Consider the following 22,889-nt stretch of genomic DNA (forward strand, 5'->3'; position numbering starts at 1 on the left):
TGCTTAGCAATTTTCCAGGATGATTTCGTTAGGGTTTATGGACAATCACGTTCAACAGACCACAGCTTTTGGCAAACTATTTCTTCAGGGTCAAAGAACACTTTCAGCACCCTGTCGGTCTCTTATATTTCCATTAAACATGGATCTTCTACTGTTGAAGGACAATTTGACAATCAGTCATTTTCTTTAAAATTGTCTGATGACATATTTAACCATCCTCTAATCCTGAGACGTTTGGCCAAAAGGCTAGCTCAGCTGCCACTCTCAAACAGTCCCTTTGACGAGTTTACCTGTCCTGTGGATGCGGATGGAGACACCAAGGAGAAAGTCGCTCGAGGAATCGGAGTTGGGGTTGAGCACATTACTTCAATCAAATTCAACCATGTCCCATCTTTCGTCTTGGTATCGGATGATTTGTCAGGTGGCTCAACTCCACTTTTAGATGAAGTTGAGATCACAGCTACTTCTACGTTTGAAGACAGTATGGGCTACCCCGGACAGCTTCTAATTCAGGCCGACTATTTGGAGACCGCCTTTGCAGACGATTATCTCGCCGGCCACTCCGTCGTGCCTGTTGCAACTTCGTCTTCGTCCGTGTCTTCGGTGCCACACATTTCGAGTATAACATCACAACCTGCAGCCTGCGTTGAGGTTTCAAGGTCGATTAAGACCCCCATAAAGGCCATCATTCATCATTCAAGACCAACTGAGATTATTTCAAGTGAGAACTCAGAATTTCTGGTGCCAAGTCTTCCCCCAACACCATCAAACCAAATGAGAGCCAAGAAACTGCTAGCCATGGGCGCAATGCCTTTGTTTCCTCCAGCCCGGCAAGAGTGGGACCAGGATGAGGCAGTTACCTTCCTGGAACCGAAATTCAAATGGCCTCCCCGTGGCTGGAAGGGAATGTCAGCAGATCTGCGATTAATGCTCACAGAGTTTCAGGCAATGTCAATCTTGCAGGCTAGGGGATGTAATTTCAAGTTTGAACGTGTGGAACTACTGAATGCCTTCAATTTTCTGGTTTTGCCTGGAAGTTTGAGCCCGAGGGCACCAGTCGATACAAATGTACATTCGTGTCATGCTATTTATGTGAGACTGAGGGAAATTGCCCTAGGGAAAGAGGACATGAAATGGTTGCGCATGATCGAATCTGCATCCATGATGCGTGACACTGCAAATGATAAATTAATAGCAGCGTGCAAGGAAATTCCATTACGTTTGAAAAAGAAATAACTGATGTCTTCTGCTTCGTGTATTGTTCTTTATCCATGATGTGCTCCCCTGATGTCGATCCATGATTGTCTCCCCTGATGTCGATCCATGACGTGCTCTCCTGATGTCGATCCATTACGTGCTCCCCTGATGTCTTCGTCGTATATTGTACTATATTCGACTGATGAAATTGGTCTTGATTTTACTCTTCAGACTTTGATGTCTCAAATCTGTAACAATATATGTGTAACTAAGTTATCAAGACAAATAATTGCTGAGCGTGTGAACGATTGCCAAGTTTATCTTGATCCAAACATTATTAACAATTCCTTTAATTTAAAACTAATAAATGTGTGAAGCATCAGCAAAGAAACTCGATAAATGATAGTTAAATAGACAGCTTGACAATAAAGGTATACTTTACCACGAACGGCGAGGTTCACTTGGATGACAAACTAACCCTCAAACATGTGGTTGTTATTTGCGAACAATCGTTTTCCATACATTGATTTCGTGACTCAATTTCCGGTGTTGAAGGCTACACCTAACTAACATGCAAACTATTTTACGGCGTCATTCAGTCTGGACATTGACTGATAATTTATTATTATTATTGTCGTTTTGATTCACACATGTGTTGCATTTGATTGTTTATTGACTGATGTATTGTATTGTCGTTTTGATTCACAAATATGTTGCATTTTATTGTTTATTGACTGAACTAAGTGTTTTTTTATTAAGTTCATTATGTCATTATTCTAAATTACACCTGAAACAGAGGGGTAACTTAAATTGTGTGATTACGCGTTAAGTTTAAAATTTGATAATAGTTACTGTATTATCGATAATTGGTAAACGTATTCACGAATTATAACGAATTTAAATTTATTATGTTCAGTATTGTTATCTGATATTATTGTTGCTGTTCAAGTTAAAATCAATAGTTTGATTGTCTGTGCACACCAACCTTCTAGGGATTTGCGATATGAATGTACCGCTATTACGTTACTGTGTGGGTAATTATTTCATAATGATTGTGTAGTGTACAACCATTGAATGCAAAACAAGAACCTTTGTAAGATTGAAAATATCTTAGTGTGACTTATTACCCCGAGTGAATAAGTACGGCGTAATGGTATTTGGTGGAAGTTCTATGCACTGGATAACAACTACTTACCAACTGTTTCTAATGTTCATGTTCGTTTGTTAATTAATGTTAGTCTTATAATAAGTTTCGATTGCAGTATATTTTATGTGATAACTACCACATGACGTTTGCTTTTGAGCTATCAAAATTCAGGAGAATTTTAATTTTAGAAAGGTGGGGCGATTGTAATGACCCACCCCCACACCCATTATATGCTTAAATGCTTTATTGTTTACTGTTATACTTACGTGGAATGCAGTTTCCAAAGTTATACTACTAATGATTATGATGATGATGATGATAATTGCACTTACCTTGTTATTCGTGTAAGGCTTGCAATGTCCATTGTTTACATCCTTTTAACACAATAATCCATTTCATTTCCATGACTTATTCCGTAATACCACGAATTATTAACTGCACTAACAGAACTATTAGTATTATGTGTATTGTTTCCATTTCGATCCTGTTGTTTATTGACAAGCCATATTTATGCATTATTATGTAAATGTTATGCATAAATCTGACCTGTCATGGCCGCTATGACACAGAATTTGCCAGCATCATTGTGGATTCTGACAGCTCAGGCTGACGGATTCTGATTGGATGATTCCCGAGCTGTCAGAATCCTATTGGTTTATTGTTATTATGCTGGCAGGCTGTCATATGGTCATTGGTCAGTTAAGGTCACGTGGGCACTTTCCAGAAAGTATATAAGTGCGCTAGAATTTGAATTTGACAGCACAACTTCCATCTTGGTAGCTCCACTTGTCTGGGCAGTAAAGTGAGTAAAAACATCTTGGGTAACTAAAAATAACTTGTAACGTATTTCCGAGAAAGTGTCCACCAAACTTGTCTAATTTTGCAATAACATATTAAACCTACTAAATAAATATATTATTTAAACTGCCGCCAGTCTTGTTGTAAGAATATAACTCACAAAGAAAACCAATAAACCCATCCTGACGGACACCACAGTATGCATATTTAAAAGTCACTGATTCTGATAAAATATCATTTTACAAATAGTTATTACACTAAAACGTTTATATGACATTACCTTAATTTGAAGACGTAACTTATTCATTTGTTTTTATCTTTATGAAGAAATGATTTGACATACATCAGATTTTCAGAGATGACTTCCATTCATGCACAATGATATTACTTGAATGCTCAATGTAAATTCTGTGAAGTTTCCCACCCTCATAAGGGCATAGAACTCTGTTCCTGATACATGTAGGTGAAAAAGCCCTGAATGAAGGCATATTTGGACTTTGGCCAAAGTTGCTTCAGATCAGCATCAAATGACTTCAAATCAGCAACCTTTGCTAAAGAGAATCCCATATGGCTATACAATTTCTTTATTTCACCTCATAAATAATATAATAGGAGAATAATTTTAAGTACAATTGTAATTTTAGCTATGGAACAATTTGGGCCAAGCGGTGCAATACTGATAGTACATTGACACCAGCATACTCACTGAAAGTATTTCTTATGATCAGGGATTTCAACTGAAGCAGTTTTTGTATGCAAGAATGGCAAAAAAATCACTTTAAACTCCTTCAAATTATCTGCCTTATATCATTTTGATGTAAATATGATGAAAAACTCTCTTGAATATATTTTAAAGCATACATCTTTTGTTGTTTGCAAATTATCGCAATCAATTTTATACAAAGCAAAATATGCAAAGTATTAAACAAATAAGCAGAAACGAAATAATTCTTGACTTCAGTATTTTGACACATGACAATTTCAAGCACGGGGGACTCCTATTAAAAATCCGTGTACTTACAGGTATACTACGATGCTGAAGAGCAGCAGTACGACCATCAACAGCAGAGTCCATAGCTGGTTCAGGCACAGCTTGCCCTTCTCATACAGAGAGCTCACCCATTCATCTGAAATATGGAAACAAAATGAACTGCATCGTGCAAAATGAGCATGGGGCCAGCATAGTTCTAGAGTAGCCAGCACATTTGCACATTCAGTTTAAATATGTCCTAAGACCTATTTTTGAATGACGCAGGTTAAATGTAACGTTAACCAATACTACCATCATGATCATTCAATAGTAATGAAAATATAATGTATATACATATTACAAGGTCAGCACGTTTTCAAACAGGAAACTTTCCCTCTCAACTTAAAATAGACCACAATACCTTTAGTTATGGAAAAAATATATATTCTCCCCAATCGGACTGTATAATTCCCTTTTTTTTAAATTAAATCACGCAATTTAGGTTACCTCCCATCGAGCTATACTTATTAAAGATGAATCTTAGTATATATAATATTAAAACACATTTACATTCAAGTATTTGTTAGCATAAAAACAACAAATATCAAGTCAAAACAAAGCAGTTTTTCCCAATCCAAATGGACCCTGCCCCATTCCGAAAATGGCAGAAAATACTGTAATGTACTTAGTGAGCTTATGTACAATGATATATATATTTCAATGCATTATGATAAATATAATTTTGAAAATCAATACATGTAGTAACATGTGTTTTGTAGTACATGTACATGTATGTGTCTATTTTGAGATTTAATAATGATGATATTCTCTTTTCACACCACTATACACTATTAGAATAGTTGAATACACTATTAGAATAGTTGAAAACACTATTAGAATAGTTGAAAACACTATTAGAATAGTTGAATACACTATTAGAATAGTTAAATACAATTTCTTGCTATGTGCATGTATTAAGAATTTTTTCGTTTACATTTTGAAATTTTGTACCTAGTTCTTTTTTCTTAGATTCAGAAATAAAAGCACACTCCATGAAATACTCCAGAAGAATGTTTTTAAACACACAATGCTTTATAGAACACCTGAATTCATCGTCCATTTACATCTACATGTACATGTATGTCCGTTGTAGGTTACATGCTTTCAGTTTCATGCTCTTAACAGACTCTGTGTTAACTCAAAAATACTAATATCAGCAAAATTAGATTTACATGTATATCATTATGTTCACATTTACATAATTATCACCCATGTTTATGATGTACATTTTATATGATCATCCTCTTGCAATCATGTACATAAAGTATTATATCGGAACACATGCACTCATAGGTTAAATTAACAGTCTACTATTCTTTAGTCAACTGTTTTTACAACATCAATAATCCAGGCTATAATTGCAGATTTATTTCATTCATACATTCATCATTTCGTTAAAGTCATGCAGCTAGCATACTGTTTCATGGCTATCTACAACATGACCTCAACTAGTAGTTGAACTGTCCAGCCTTGCAAGTGCTGATATCATGACATTTCTTCTTCAGATAATGACTATCTTGTACAAATAAAATTACCTTGAAGATCAGTCAAACACACTGCATAATATTCATTTTTTAGTGGAGCATAAACTGATTAAAGATAATAAACATACGACTTTAGTCAGACATAAACCTGGAAGAGGCCTAATAAGGGCAGGGTGACATTTGTAAAAAATCATCAGTAAACTGTGTACATTGTTAGCGACTTAAATGTCTGTTTCTTTATATATATATATATATATATATATATATATATATATATATATATATATATATATATATATATATATATATATATATATATATATATATGGGCCGTGTCGCGGCAAAACCTGTATTCGTGACAAAGTTTGACATTTTTTGTTTTCTATGGATTGATAAAGACTGTTCTGTGCTTGTTATTATGATACCAAATTTATAGATATAGCCCCATTACTTACAGAGAAATTTTTATTTTAGTAACAGCACTGCAGAGGTGTTTTGACGTTAACAACGTTAACAACGTTTTCAAGTAAACCGCATTCAGATGTATGTTACATCAAAATCCACACTTATAAACAAGACATGATATAACATTTAAGAACACATTTATTTTGTTAAAAATATATTATCAGGTATCTATTTGTTCTAAAAATAGTTGTGATTAACATTAAACTGTAAACTAACATACGTTGCTTAGCAACAAAGTCCACTTATATCTACATCGACCAGCAAACCATACAGTTTAAATCATTTTTTTCTAAACTAATCTCACATATTTTCACAACATATCATTTAGTTTTTCATAGGAATGCACGCATCAAAACAAACATTATCAATTACACCATTAATACATAAACCAACAATATCCAATAATAAAAATAATAAAATAATTTCATTGTGTTGAAATGTTAGATTTTTATTTCCCAAAAGTGCTGTTTCTAAAAATTAAGAGTCGAGTAATCTTTAATAATTTTTATAATTATTCTTAGCATGTTCACAATTTATTTATCGTACAGCTTATATTGTATGCATAATTCTTCGTTTGCCATGAATTCTATAGAAACGAGCAGAAGTGAATACAAATATTTCATTTGATATAAAAAAGTGTTATTTAAATGTGTTATAAATACACCAATGTATTCAAACAGACATTGAAGGATATTCAAAAAGAACTGAAGAATAAGTTTCAAGGTATTTGTCATTCGCCTGTAAATATTGACATTATAATGTGTGTAATATTTCGCCGTAGATGCGATAGATGCGACGACATAACTATAGTGATGTTTCTGGGCATGGGCAAGTAGCATCCTTGTTAGCATCGCTGAGATATGGCCTGACAACTTTGTACAAGTACTCCTGTCTGTTTCGGCTGAGTCCTTTGGCCTCTACAATCTGCAGTTGTTGGTATGGAATATGGACGCCATCCATAGTCACTGTAACCTTGACCTCTGGACATCCGACTCTCGTGCGCATTGTGACCACACCTGGCTCTTCCGTCGTCATGCGGAAGTACTGATATTGTCTGAAAATAAAAATAAATACTATTTTGGCAAACATTTTAATACGTTTGGATATGACACAAAATTATGATGCGTTTGCGAATAATATTCATTTGCATTGGTAACTATAATTGAAGACAATGTGCATGGTTATGTCCGAGTTTTGTTTTTCTTTTGCTTTGCATTGCACTTTAGGAATTTTACACTTTTCGTTAAACATCAGTATAAAACCGTTATACAGAAAAAAAAAATTAACAATTCTACTCAGTGGTGTGAACATTTTCAACCAATTATCATAGGCCTACGTTAGTAAATACCTTATCGCTGGTACAGGACAAAACAGTCGGGACAAAAACCCTTTCCAATCCCGCCAGTTCCATGCCGGATACCTCACTGCTTCATTGGATGCTGAGGACATATTCACCATCTGGGTCAATGAGTCTATTGTCTCAATGTTCGACCTCCTGAATTTCAATGATCAGATTGCTAGTATTGTCAGGAGAAGAAATGTAAACTCGATCTTATTCTACATGCTAAATAAATAAAACACTCCATGCAAGGAAAATTTACCTTTTTTTTTAAATTCTTACACATACAACAAAGGCGGCTTTTAGGTACCTGTAAAGTTTCTTTAAATGCCCAAATCCACTGTCAACCAGACACCTGGCATGTCCTGGTATTTGCATGTGGTATTCTATCACGTCATGTCTGCCGGTCATCACACGCCATGTGAAATAGCCAATGAGGTAGCGGTTCTTGTTCTGACCTGTAAAATATTGCAGACCATATGTTTACATTCTAAAAAAACATACTAAAACGTTTCTATATTTTTTTCTTGGTTATTAAGGTAACGTTACACATTTTGTTACGCCTACTTTAAAAGAAAAATCAAACAATTATTACCATATACTATATAGTCATAGATATAAATAATGTTTAATTGTTATGAACTCAATATTTACTCATATGTTTGAAATATTTATTCAAATATAACTAAATGAATCATATGATTGATTACCACTGGATAATTTTACAAAATAATACCTGGACAATTATCCGCATGGATGGAGCATGTCGATTCACCACGCCGTGGGTGTCTAGCACCATATCCAGCATAGAGATGCCAGCATTGGGTCCGTGTGTTTGGGTACCATCTATGCCCATAGTTTCACTTTCATCAATAAAAAAATTGAGCTGTTTAGGCAGTCCATCTATCCGTACACCAAAAATCTGTACTTTGCGAAGGGACATGAAATAAATTGGCCCCATTTGCCGCGAGAAGTGAGGAATGGATACATTTTGACTAAAATCAAAAGTATAGTGGTTTGTTCTTTTATCAGAACTTAATATGCATGTTTCCTTGGCACGCTTTACACAGTCATTATAAAGTTCTCTTTCTTTTTGGGCATTTATCACATGTTGTTTGAAGTTTTCGGCAGCCTCTAACTTTTCACTCTCTTCTATTGCCTTCATAATGTTCTTTCTATGGCCTTCACATGTTGCGCATACATCATCCCTAGGCGAAGCTATTCTAATGTGACACAGACAGCTTTTCCAAATTTCACAGAAAGCAGTTCGCTGCAAAGATCTAACCCCAGCCTCGCGACACCTTTCTATATACTCTTTATGAATGGTTAGTTTTGTTTTGCCACTGTCAAGATAAATTGGAGGAGTATTGTCGCTTCCTCTGGGAGCTGCTGGTTGGGGGATACCATACGTGTCCGCATAATTTTGCAAAAATTCAACCACGCGTTTTACATCATCATAAATGACGGCTTGTGATGGTTTCTTTCCTACGTTTCCATGCTTTCTTGGCAATGGACCATTCTGCTTATAATGGTCTACAAGATTTTCTAAAGCTGATCTACCAATGTCATTAACCAGCATAAACGTTTTCTTGCAAACTGGCTTTTGGAATGCATTGTATGAAACCATCGAACGTTTCCTTGGCTTCCCTCGTTTTGTAGTCAGGCCATTTCCACACTTAAGATCACTCATGACAATAATATCCTTCTCTTCCTTTGTCAATTCTCTCATGTTCAATATATGATGGTATACCTGGCCAATTTCAAAATTAACAGTACACTTACTCTTGCAACCACATCCGATCTCGAGAAACTGCCTGACAGTTGCATAGTCAGCGTCCATGTCACCACTGGCGCATGCACCACTGACAATGTATGTATCGTTCACATCACTTTCATACGAGTTCATTACTGTTGTTACATGCAATGTCATGTTGGTGAATGAAATTTCTGGCTCTACAATCAACACTATTTGCTGCTGAACTGTTTTCGTCCTCACTAAATGAATGATCATTTGGGGAATTTATATAAGTCCCATCATCGGAATTTGAGCTCACCTGAGATGCCGATGGAGTTCGCCCAAAGTGGTCGGACAATAAATTGTCCAGTTCCTGGAAACGTATATAGTCTATGCCAATTATTCATACATTAAATAATCGATACGTGTTTCTATACGCGAAATTACAGAAATTTGTTTTTGCACTCATTAAATAAAAGTAGACAATGTAGATCTAATCATCTATATGTGCGATATGCAAGCTATTTCCTACCGAAACAAGGATAATAAGTGACAAAAATATTCCAAACTTCTATGCAATATTCTTTCCTGCATATTAATCTATTTAAATCTATTAAGAAGTTGGATAAATAATAATTTAGAGACTATGGTCGAGTTTATAATAAAAATCGAAAACAAAAACTAACAAATATCAAATACTATTTTGCTTTGAATTATAAAAACTGTTTAGCCTTCAGGATCGGCACAACAAATTAGAATCGATCGGGTTCAATATTGGAAAAAAAAATGTGTAGTAACCCCATGGTTCCAATAAAAGGTTGGGATAAACTCTTACAACGATTCATGTACAAATAAAAATAACAAACTTTTAGTCTGATAAGTTATACCGTAAATAAATTTTCGTTCACTGAATATCTTAACAACGTTTAAACTGGTGGTTAATTTGTAAACACGTCTAGTTCGCTATATTTTATTAAATATTTAGATCAAACCAATTTTGCAAAATAGCAAATTATAATAAAATATACTACTTACTTCTATTTCATTATCCATATCACATCATTTCATATTTAACACTAGAAATGGCGCGGCAGAGGCCGACGCGTATCCCCACGCCGAATGTTTGACCTAGGTGTGCCCCAGGGTTGGTAATGGGGCCATGCATAGCTGAGATTGACCGTATTGTCATAAGAGAAGTTCATCATCAATTAGAAGTGAATTGGTGTAGAAATGAAGAAGTTATAGTAAAAGGCAATTTTGGGTGGGTGTGACATATGTGGGCAGGGCGCCCCAGGGTTGGTAATTGTGCCATGCATAGTTGAGATTGACCGTATTGTCATAAGAGAGGTTCAGTATCAATTTGAAGTGAATCGGTGTAGAAATGAAGAAATTATAGTAAAAGGCAATTTTGGGTGGGTGTGGTCTATGTGGGCGGGGCGCCCCAGGGTTGGTAATGGGGCCATGCATAGTTGAGATTGACTGTATTGTCATAAGAGAAGTTCAATATCAATTTGAAGTGAATCGGTGTAGAAATGAAGAAATTATAGTAAAGGCAATTTTGGGTGGGTGTGGTCTATGTGGGCGGGGCCCCAGGGTTGGTTATGGGGCCATGCATAGTTGAGATTGACCCTAATGTCATAAGAGAAGTTCAGTATCAATTTGAAGTGAATCCGTGTAGAAATGAAAAAATTATAGTAAATGGAATTTTTTGGTGGGTGTGGCCTATGTGGGCGGGCGCCCCAGGGTTGGGATTGGGGCCATGCATAGTTGAGATTGACCCTAATGTCATAACAAAAGTTCAGTATCAATTTGAAGTGAATCCGTGTAGAAATGAAAAAATTATAGTAAATGGAAATTTTTGGTGGGTGTGGCCTATGTGGGCGGGGCGCCCCAGGGTTGGGAATGGGGCCATGCATGGTTGAGATTGACCGTATTGTCATAGGTGAGGTCCAGTATCAATTTGAAGTGAATCGGTGTAGAAATAAAGAAGTAAATGTAAAATAACCTAAAAAAATGAGTGATAATTTCTGACGCGGCCCCACCCCAACCCCTATAACTTTTGACCCAGGGGTCAGATCAAAATTCCAAATAGTGCAGGGTCGCACATATGCTCATAGCTACCATGTGTGTAAATTTCAAGGTTCTAGTGCTTTTAGTGTAGGAGGAGATAGTGGCCAGGACGGACGGACAGACGGACGGACGGACGGACGGACGGCGGAGATCACCACAATATCCCCACCTTTTTTTCAAAAAGCGTGGGGATAACAAATATAAAACTGTCCAAAACAGCTACACAGATCCACATGTTGCAGTGATGACGAAATCGCGCAAATTAAATAAAATGTTGACGTCACTTTACAGAGAATTTACCAACGTCATAACTGATGTCACGAATACAGGTTTTGCCGCGACACGGCCCATATATATATATATATATATATATATATATATACAGTCCAACCTGCACGAGCGACCGCCTGTTAATAGCGACCAACAGTCAATAACGACAACACCGATTTCCTCCCGAACGATTTCACTATATATTGAACCTGCGAATAAAGCCCACCTGTGAACAAAGACAAACGACCACCCTTTTACATTCCAAAATCTCCATTTTGATGGCCTACAACGATTAATGCAATCATAAAAATCAACGATTTCGCAACTTTCAAAAAACAAAATGGCCGCCAGGACGCTGCGTAGTCACGTGATACACATCTTACCAGTGTACTCGTCGGTCGCTATGGAAATATTGGCAAGTGACAGTTTATTGCACTCGATAGCAGTTGTTTGTTTATTTAACATGCATTGCTAATCGACATGACGCCTTATCTATGATCGCTCCGACCACTTAATCACGTGACTTAGCGGTTCTCAAACCTAGACAAGCTAACACCAAAATGGCTTCTTTGCCTATAGACTGCATATAGATTTACGCGATATCGGATGATTTTATGGACTTTTTTAACACCATATTACACTTGTAAAGCGGTTGATGCCATTTAGTTATTCTGCAAATGCAAAAAATATACGATTAAAGAGAACATCAGCTATTTATTACGGGTAAATCGGTACATTAAACACGCTCTCAAACGCTTGCGCGCTTACCGAAATCGAACCCGTTATTATGTAATGGTGGTATTTGCAATAAATTAACACTTTACTGGTATTTACCCGTGTTATTAACAAAATTACTTTTACTGAAACATTCCCCCTACCCGTGTATTTGACACGAAATAGCGCTTTATAACAGGGAATTCGGTGAAGTTTTACGCGCTTTCTGACGCCGGGTGGGTACCTCAATCCCACATGTTATTACGTATAAAAGTGATATTAATCATATTAAACATTGCTTATGGGACATTTATCAATCACTATAATTTAAAGCGCAAAAACATCACAATAAGTTTGGACATTGTCTGATATAAATTAGCGTTGTACGAAATGGAATATGGTCAGGCTATTATAAATTAATAAGGCTACCAATATCAGACGCTCGTGCAGGTACCGACTTCCCCGAAGTTACCGCATTTATTGGTTAACTCATATCAGTAATAATAACTTTTTTACAATAGCATTTATCGAAACATCTTTATTAAAATAATAACAAAAAGGTTTTCACTTGTTTCTGACACACACAGAAACGCGATTTTTAACGGGGATTTCGTAAAGTTACACGAAGTGGGTACCAAAATTCTCAATTATTTTACATGCACACGTGACATAATACATACTAAATAATGCTTAGTTATTGCTTGTATGACATTTCAAGTTTTTGAAATAAATTAATGTTCTATAAAGGGGATCTCGGTAATTCTTGAAGCTTCCACTTGCTCTTGTCAAGACCGCATTGCCGCGTTGGAAATGATATAAATTTAATTCATCTAACTAATCTTTCTGGATACCAAATGTCAGAGTTGCATTAACCCTATTAAAACCGTTTTTGCCATATTTCATTTCTGTTTTTTATCCGAACAAAAATAAACAAAACTCGTTTAAAAAATGAGATCTAGGCTATCAAGCTCCTAGTGTGTATTAAAAGCGTTTATTGGTGACACCACATGACTGCAAAAGTGTTGATACCGTTAATAAGATCAGACATCACATGTCACCTTCAAATAACATGTATGATGTCAATTAAGTGCATTACTATCAGAGTAATAAAACACAGCATGAATTAGGGGACGACCGCATGCCTTTACCCATCTCTTACACTTCTCAAGATCTTTTTTTCGGCTTTGGAAACGAAATAAATTCAATGCCACCAACTAATCTGTCAGGATATCGATTGTCCGAGTTACATAATCCCCATTGACACCGTTTAACCATTTTTAATCGTTTTTTTAAAGAGGAAAACAAAAGATACTCGTTGGAATAAAAGTGAACATAGACATGTAGCTTGTCTAGGAAAATGGCGGACAGGTCGTTGCTAACGCCCGATTAATCTATCGCTGATTGGTGGATCAATTCTAAGATAAGGATTTGATTGACAGGCGGCGTCATGTCAATTGGTAGTCGCCTGCTTCTTTTATGCATTTGACAGTTTGTCAAAAGTGTAAAAATTTGCCTTTGTATTAAAGTGACTCGCGATTAATGTAATAATTGCCGAAAATATCAAAGACAAATTTGGGGCTTTCATAAACTCATTTAGGAAATTAACGGTTTCATATCATTTACGATGCCTATTAAAGACAAACATTTTGATAGTCATTCTCTTCTTAAATTTCTCTGTAATAAGACGTTCATAGATTATAGAAAAGTAAATTGTCAGTTCAAGTTTGCCATCATGGCTTCCAAGCGTAAGTTCTTGACGTTGGAAGAACGCGTTAAGGTCATTAGTTTGTTAGGTAAAGGACACAGTTGTAGACGAGTGGCTAGTGATCTTGGTGTAGGAAAAACTCAAATTCAGAGCATTTTAAAGCGTAAACATGAGATTATGGACGAATTCGAGGAGAACGTAAACTGTGAAAGTAAATGCAGTTTGCAGTTCTAAAAAATGACTGCTTGCTGAACTCAATCATGGATGTGTTTATCAAATATAGGATGGACTCTAGTGTCAAGCAGAGTAAAATAAGTGATTTTTTTAAGTGAGTGTTTTGATTTTGTGTGTGCCTTGAGTGGAGGGGACGGGGGTCGTAGTGCTTATTGTGTTTTGTTCGTTCTACTGGTACGTTGAGTATCTGTCTGGAATCTTATTCTTGGATGTTTTCAGTCTTATATAAATATCAGATGTCATTTATTGTCCATTATTGTCAACTTTACTGGTTGTGTAGTAGTGATTCATGTATTTCATGTATAAATGTTTGCTATGGTATGTGTATTTTGTACTTTGTTCTTTGTAGAATTACATGTACATGTACGTATACATGTTTGTCAATAGTTATTTATACCGTATATGATAAATTAAATAAATAATAAAACATAAGGGAATAGAAATACAACATGTAACACAAAACTGTGTTTTCAATCCTTTATTTCATTTTACATGCATAAGTATTCAAACATTTAAACAATAGAGCACATACATAGATAAGGTACCTGTTAAAAAACTACAAGCATATTTTGAAAAGTTACGATCGACCCTGCGAATAAGGACCACCTGTGAACAAAGACCACAACGACCAAATCCCTTGAGTGGTCTTTATTGACAGGTTGGACTGTATATACATATATTCAATCATCCATTCAGCATATACAAAATGTATTCCATATATATCCTTTGAGATATGTTCTTTAGTAACAAGAGCACCGCATAACGGGTGCCAACGCTCGGCTGCGGGTGCATTTTTTAATAAATGAAAGCTTGTCAGATTTTTTTTAGAGGTCACAGTGACCATGACCTTTGACCTAGCGACCCAAAAATGGGTGTGGCGTGTAGAACTCATCAAGGTGCATCTACATATAAAGTTTCAAAGTTGTAGGTGGAAGCACTTTTTTTTACTTTTCGCAATTCCAAAACAGCCTCGTGTTAGTTACAGGCAATAATTTTGGGCAAAAATAATTATTGACACTATTTTTTAGCTTCATCCCATCCAAAATTCAGCCCTTTTTTCCATTTTGAGTTGCAGTAACCCTACATGAACTCTCATGCTAGGTCTGCACATAAGCATACTGCTTTCAAAATGTCAATGAACTACCCTTTTTCTAATTTCCTAACTAAAGTTAATGAAATTATGCAAATTTTCTTTTTTAAAAAAACAGTGACATTTACCTTTACCCAATACAGGGCTTTTTTCAGCTTTTTGGGAAGATAGCCCATGGCTTTGAAATTGGGAATTTTATCAGCATTTTCAAGAAATTGGGAAAATAAATTGGGACTTGAAACTACATGAATGAGTTCAGCATCTTTAATCACAAACACCACCATGATCAACAGTTTTCCACATAATAAGCTCACACAAAGTCTTCCGTCACATCAGGCATCATGCTATTAGGACTAGGAGGCCCTTATTCTTCCTCTGAAGAACTACTGCTTTCAACCTGTTGAACATCAATCAGCACTTTGCTTTCGGAAATCAACGATGACGATGAGTCACTTGTTATTAAATTACTATCATTAACAATGGAAGGAGTTTCAATGGGAAGACTTGTACTTTTTGACCATGTTTGTTTATTTAATGACACTTGCTTAACCAGAGCTCCAGATAAGGGCCGTACAGCCGTAAATACGCCTTTTTCATGAAGATTTACGCATTTATTTTTATAAACTGGACGTACAATTACGACATTAATATCCATTTTAATCATTTACGAAAAAAATCTGGCCGTACCGATATGCAGGCTTTTTCCGCTCCATTTTGGGAAAATGCCACACTGGAATTTTGGGAATTTCGCGTCGTGAAAACCCCCATTTTGGGAAAAAAATTAATCGCAAAATTGGCTCAATTGGGAAAAATTATCGCATGTAAATTATTTAAAACAGTGTTTCTTATATTTCAAAAAAGCCGTTAACTGGTAAATAACGACTATTTTGATAACTTATTATTAAAATTTTACAAAATATTATGAACTAGTGTGATTAGTGCAGGTTTTTTAATCTGAATTTGGGGAAAAGGCTTGGCCTTTTTGAGGTGAAAAACATCGCGGGAAGCGCCGGATTTTGAGGAAAAAAAGGAAAGTCTTAAATAATCATTAACATATTTTACAGTTCTTAAAACAAATTCAAGGCAACAGATAATTTAATTATGCAATACTTTCTATTTTCTACACCAGATCAGGTCAAGTTATATATTTAAAGGGTAAAAAAAAAATAAAAAAAATAAAAAAAAATTTATTTTTTTTTGAATTGGGCATTTTTTTTTTCAATTGGGAAAAAAACAACCAGATTTGCATTGGGAATGGGGCCGAATTTCAGACCCGTGGCATAGGGCGGAAAAAGCCTGATACATCTGCGTCAGCGCGGCGTGATTTGTTGGTCTCTAACCTAACGGCGCTTTTCGTTAATTTAAATTACCGCACCTTGTAGACTGGGTTCATATATTATTGTCTATTCTGTCACGTCATGTCCTGTAACTTGTAAATCCTTCAAAAACGAAATGTCTGCGCGCAATTGAATGCCGGCTTAACCAAAAGCGGCTCAAAACAACACTTTGTTGTCATGTAATGACTACATACGGTTGCTTCAAACCATCCTGACATTAAATCTGTAAACCCAGAAAAAGACATTTTCGCCCCGATATTAAACGATTTGATTGCGTCGGTGGCGTAAAACATTAGAATACACGATGGGAAACGGATGAGACAGTGAAATAGGTGTTCATTTACTTAGCTTACTAGTTGGCTTGTGTTTTCTTGTCAAGAAAAATGAAGAAATAGTATAAGTCATGAGTTTTTATGTGTAGTTGTATTAGCATCATAATTCAGAATGGAAAACCTAATACAGTAACTGTTTAAGAAGCTACATAAATTTATTATAATTGCTGCAAATGTTTCTGTAAAGTCAGTTATACACCCTTCAATATCCAAGAACACAATAGTACAGTACTACCTTTTTTTTCGATATGGTAGTCATGTATTAATTGATTTTAAGCGTTACTCCTTTTCTTTCTGTCAGTGGCAGTACCGTTACTAATTTCACAAATCCTTATCTGGAGCTCTGCTTAACAAAATCAACGGTTTTCTTTTTAACGCAAGGGTTTTTCTTAGTAATCTTTTTCATGTTACATATTTCGAATTGCGCGACATATTTGTTTTCCATGCAGCCAAATCACAAAACGCCTGTGCCTGAACAACGCGTAGAATATCGTGCACACGAATAATGCAAACATTATCCAAATCGAGGTATACTGGTAGGCTAAAACCCATACGAGACCGGATCGGACTACACTTTGTTAAAAACCGAAACAGCAGATGTCATTGGTGGTTTTTTCCCCAAATTTTTAACAAATTTTGGGAAAAAAGTATACTTTTTGTGATTGGGAATATAGCCGAATTTTGGCTATAAAATCGGGCCAAAAAAGCCCTGCAATACCCCCAAATACTATCCCATAATAGGTCTCTATAGAAGCTTGCTATATCCTAAGTTTCATTGAGATTGTTAAAATCAAACGCATGTTATTAAACAGATATCTTCAGTTTCTTTCCTATTTTGGTATCAGTCTCCTTTACATTAACCCCAAATGCACCAAAAGCAAATTCAACTTCTGTCTTCATATAACCTACCTGCACATACAACTTCAGTGCAATATCTCCGACCCTCCTCACTCAAGTTGTAGATTGACACTACAATCATGTACTTTTCTATGTCTAAAAACAGTGACCTTGATGTGATACTACCGGTATCTCAAGCTAGATCTTCATGCAAGCTTGCTACACTTAAAGTTTCCTCAAGATTAGTCAATACAAACTTTTAGAAGAAATTGAACAAAATCCAACTGTTTGATGCTACATGCCTGCCATACCATACCCATGAAAACCTTGTTAAAAGCTATGAGGCAATGTCCATTAAAGGCAGTGATTTTTTTTTTGCTTTATATTTTATAGCCTGTGCCATTTGGATAGGGAAAAAGAACGATAGTCCATGCAATTGGGAAAAAATAACATTATTAAGATGATTATAAATTACAGTAGACCAATTGTTTACAAATGCATGCTTTCTAAAATGTATAATATAAAGTGCCAGGAAATTAAATTGCTGTATAATAAACTCAATAAATCAATTATTGAGTTTATTTGAAAAGTTTGGCCTATTTTTGGGAATTTTTTTGTCAGATTTTTGGGGAAAATGCTACTTTTTGCCATTCGGAAACAGCCTTTTTCTACTTTTTGCAATCAGAAAACAGCCTGTAAGAGTTGTAATTTTGGGAAAAAAAATCACTGAAACGTCATTGAATGGTTCATGTTGTTTATGTGACTGTGATTTTTATGTTTAAATTTTAATTAACACTGCAGGCCTTTTCCGCCCTATGCCAAGGGTCCGAATATCGGCCCCATTCCCAATCATGACCCAATGCAAATCTGATTTTTTTTCCCAATTGAAAAAAAAAACAAGGGACAAAATTGTCACAAAACCAGATTTTCATTGTGAAAAAAAATCTGATTAAGGGAGACAACTCAAACTGAACTTTTGAAATGAGCAAACAAAATTAACCCCCTTTGTAAGTTTGTTTCAAAATAAATCTATTTTAAGTTGTGGTGACCTTGACATTGGAGATATTGACGTGATTCTTTCGTGCGACACACCGTCCCATGATGGTGAACAAATGTGCCAAATAATTGTAAAATCTCACAATGAATGACATAGTTATGGCCCAGAAAAGCTCATTTATTGCCAATTTTGACCTTTGAACTCAAAGTGTGACCTTGACCTTGGAGATATCGACGTAATTATTTCGCGCGACACACCGTCAAATGATGGTGAACAAATGTACCAAATGATTTTAAAATATGACAATGAACAACATAGTTATGGCCCGGACAAGCTTGTTCCGCCCGCCCGCCAGCCAGCCAGCCAGCCCGCCCGCATTCGCCAATCTAATAACCAGTGTTTTCCTTCGAAAACCTGGTTAAAAACCAATTACAAAAAAAAACAAGAGATGTGTTTGTCAGAAACACAATGCCCCCTACTGCGCCGCTTTGAAATAAAATTTCTATTTATCGTTTGGCAGGTATAGAAATCATCTCCCTTTAAAGCTTATTACTTCCCTGGGATTTTGTCCAATCCAACCAGGGGGGGGGTCTGTAGACAGCCAAAATGAACAAGTCAGACATCACTGACAACCAAGGCCTGTGGTTTATTAAAGATATCATAGCCAGAGTTCATCATGTACCTATAGACATACGTCCAGAGGTATGTAATTCACCTACTATTCACAAATTAGTACAGTAAAGAAATGATAATTATATCATTAAAAAAAAAACTTTGACAAATCATTCAGTTGAGTTATAAATCATCAAAAAAAATCTGTACAGAAACTGTGAAAAGAAGTTAAATTCTTGGTAAGGAAATATATAATATGAGATTTATAATTATATAAATTACTTCCCTTGAAAATAATTGTCTCTTACAAATCTCTATTTTCAGTAGCAAATAATTAAAAGCCACTGTCTATTTTTAGTGGAAAATAATTAAAAGCCACTACTGTGACTGTAGATTCACCCCTCAATGTGCAGCTCCTTGAGATACACATGCATGCCAAATATCAAGTTGCTATGTTCAATATTGAATAATTATCTCCCTTTAAAGCTTATTACATCCCTTTGATTTGTATTTTTGACCTTAGACCTTGAAGGATGACCTTGACCTTTTACCACGGTTTGTTTGTCAGAAACACAATTCCGCCTACTGCATCGCTTTGATTGATTTAACAAAAATATATATGTTGACAGGTCAGATAATTATGTCCATTTAAAGCTTATTACTTCCCTTGGATTTGTTTTTTCGACCCTAGACCTAGAAGGATGATGTTCACCTTGAAATTTTAGCACTCAAAATGCGCAGCTCCATGAGATACACATGCGTGCCAAATATCAAGTTGCTTTCTTCAATAGTGAAAAAGTTATGGCCCATGTTTAAGTTTTTTTCGGACGGACGGACAGACTGACTGACGGACAGTTCAACTGCTATATGCCACCCTACCGGGGGCATAATTTTTTTTTTTAAATATATAAGTAAACCTGATCCAGTGTAGAAAATAGAAAAATATTGCATAATTAAATTATCTAAATTATTTGAATAAATCAATTTTTTTAAAAACAGTAAAATATGTTAAATCGATTATTTAAGACTTTCCTCATTTTCCTCAAAATCCCGCATTTCGTGCGATTTTTCCCCCTCAATAAAGGCCAGACCCTTCCCCAAAAATCAGAAAAAAAACCTGCACTTATCACACATGTTCATAAGATTTTGTAAAATTTTAATAATATGTTATCAAAATAGTCGTTATTTGCCAGTTAACGGCTTCTTTGAAATATTAGAAACACTATTAACATGCTATTATTTTTCCCAATTGAGCCAGTTTTGCGATTATTTTTCCCCAAAATGGGATTTTTCACAACGCGAAATTCCCAAATTTCCAGTGTTGCGCAGGGATTTCAATAGATTTTAGAAACCAGGAGTCAATGACCCCTGGATTGAAATTTTGAGGAGTCAAATTGAAAAATGCTGGGGTCAATATTGAAGCGCGTTAATTGTGTTTTTGTCTGTATTATTCAATTTTTTTTAGATAAAAAGATGCTCTAAGAGTTACACAATATCTTAAAAAGTTATACTGCTTTAATTATGAAATAACAATACTATGATACATAACACATCATATTTCAATGAATTGGTACACAAAGATAAGGACAAAATATAAATAATTTTTGCGAACAATATCGACTAAGTTTTTCAAAAACAAAACATGTTCCTTTCCCAACTTTTATTATTTCTATCACTATGCTATGTTTATTTGTAAAATCAATAAATGCTCATTAAAATCTACTTCATCATAACACATTTAAGTCTTTTAACACATTTAAGTAATTTAATATATGTACCGGTAGCACCTTTTCATCACATATATATCATCATAACATGTATATTATCATCATCCATATGATAGCTTTTGTAACAAAACACAATCTAACTGCATGGAACATCTAGTATATAGATTACTGTTTATCCGAATACTATACATGTCCGAAATATGTACTCTTAAGAATGCCTTACCTGTAGTAGTTTAACTTTAATAAACCAAATTTTCCTTGTTGTTATCTGGTTTAACAAACCTAATCAAATGTTTGTTAAATCCAGTTAATGCTTTCTCCATTATTGAATAACCATTACTTTGAATCTGTTGTTGTTGAATCGCCAGCTTTGAATTGAACGCGGGTTGAATGTAATTTACAATACGTCCGGTATTTACAATGTCGAAGGTCATGACGTAGCAATTTAATTCTACTCGGATAATTTATATCTAATCCAGGAAATGTGTTTTCTCAATGTTTCTGTGTAGTATTATGACCTGATAGTATAAAAAAATGAACTGTGATTCCAGTTTATATAAGATGGGTGTTACTCGTAATTATCGGTGGATTAACAAACTGACAAAACTCGCTGGACGTACTAGTGGATCAGTGATTTTTTTTGCTTTAATTTGTTACAGCCTGTGCCATTTGAATTGGGAAAATTAGCGCGATAAACCGTGAAATTGGGAAAAATAGCGCGATAAACCATGAAATTGGGAAAAATTAAGCATTATAAATAGGATTATAAGTAACAGAAGAGATATTGTTTTTAAGTGCATGTTCAGGGAGTTTTCTAGAAAAGGAGTCTGGTCAAATTGGGATTTTTTTTAATCAATAAAAGTGGCAAGTTTGGGAATGATTTATGGGCAAAAATGATGACTAAATTCAAGTTATATATTTTGTAAGATGTTTAAAAAATAAAGTTGAGACCTAGATTTAAGAAATCATAATTAAGTTATATGAGACTTCTTTCTAAAAAAAAAAAAAAAAAAAAAAAAAAATTTTTTTTTTGGAAGTTGGGCCTTTTTTGGGAAATTTTGGTCAGATTTTTGGGAAAAATGTGTATTTTTGCGATTGGGAAGCAGCCGAAAATCGGCTGTAAATTTGAACAAAAATAATCACTGTGGATCTACGTAATTAATGGACCTTTGATCAATTTTGTTTTTTCTTTTATTATTTTTGCCGACTTTCTTTAACCGTGCCGTCTGCGAAGCAGGCTTTTTCCGCTCCATTTTGGGAATACGCCACACTGGAATTTTGGGAATTTCCCGTCTTGAAAACCCCCATTTCGGGAAAAAAATTATTTGCAAAATTGGCTCAATTGGGAAAAATTATCGCATGTAAATAGTGTTTCTTATATTTCAAAGAAGCCGTTAACTGGTAAATAACGACTATTTTGATAACTTATCATTAAAATTTTACAAAGTATTATGAACATGTGAGATAAGTGCAGGTTTTTTTATCTGAATTTGGAGAAAAGGCCTGGCCTTTTTTGAGGTGAAAAAAATCGTGCAAAGCCCCGGATTTTGAGGAAAATAAGGAGGTGTCTTAAATAATCATTGACATATTTTACAGTTTTTAAAACAAATTCAAGGCAACAGATAATTTAATTATGCAACACTTTCTATTTTCTACACCGGATCAGGTTAACTTATATATTTTAATGTAAAAAAAAATATAAAAAAAATCATTTTTTTGGGGGGAAATTGGGAATTTTTTTTTCAATTGGGAAAAAAACAACCAGATTT

General features: G+C 35.0%; 2 protein-coding genes across 4 annotated transcripts in view; both read right to left on the minus strand.

Moving 5' to 3' along the window:
- Positions 1-22,889, minus strand: part of LOC127862223 (uncharacterized) — a 61,400-nt gene that overhangs the window by 32,755 nt on the left and 5,756 nt on the right. The window contains exon 3 of the mRNA XM_052401252.1: positions 4,164-4,269. Coding sequence (XP_052257212.1) covers positions 4,164-4,269 — 106 coding nt within the window. The remainder of the gene's footprint in view (positions 1-4,163; positions 4,270-22,889) is intronic.
- LOC127862225 (uncharacterized) lies at positions 6,172-10,270 on the minus strand. 3 transcript variants are annotated; one of them, XR_008040505.1, is made up of 5 exons: positions 10,231-10,270; positions 8,197-9,568; positions 7,771-7,918; positions 7,470-7,616; positions 6,172-7,175 (listed from the first exon to the last, which is right to left on the minus strand). XR_008040505.1 is itself a non-coding variant. In XM_052401256.1 (4 exons), the coding sequence occupies exons 2-4, from the start codon at positions 7,869-7,871 to the stop codon at positions 6,926-6,928; spliced, it is 498 nt and encodes a 165-aa protein (XP_052257216.1). In that variant the 5' UTR covers positions 7,872-7,918; positions 8,197-9,736; the 3' UTR covers positions 6,172-6,925. The 3 variants fall into 3 exon arrangements, 1 of the variants encoding a protein (XP_052257216.1); XR_008040504.1 differs by lacking the exon at positions 10,231-10,270 and having other exon boundaries at positions 8,197-9,754; XM_052401256.1 differs by lacking the exon at positions 10,231-10,270 and having other exon boundaries at positions 8,197-9,736.

Source organism: Dreissena polymorpha, chromosome 16 (assembly GCF_020536995.1).
Source record: "Dreissena polymorpha isolate Duluth1 chromosome 16, UMN_Dpol_1.0, whole genome shotgun sequence".
Classification (NCBI taxonomy): domain Eukaryota; kingdom Metazoa; phylum Mollusca; class Bivalvia; order Myida; family Dreissenidae; genus Dreissena; species Dreissena polymorpha.

What these genes read in the sequence shown, in the direction of transcription:
- LOC127862225 (XM_052401256.1), bottom strand. Translation starts at nt 7,871, where the DNA reads ATGACCGGCAGACATGACGTGATAGAATACCACATGCAAATACCAGGA. An exon ending in CATTTAAAGAAACTTTACAG is followed by an intron (nt 7,617 to 7,770) that starts GTACCTAAAAGC and finishes ATTGAAATTCAG; the next exon opens with GAGGTCGAACATTGAGACAA. An exon ending in TGTCCTGTACCAGCGATAAG is followed by an intron (nt 7,176 to 7,469) that starts GTATTTACTAAC and finishes TTTTATTTTCAG; the next exon opens with ACAATATCAGTACTTCCGCA.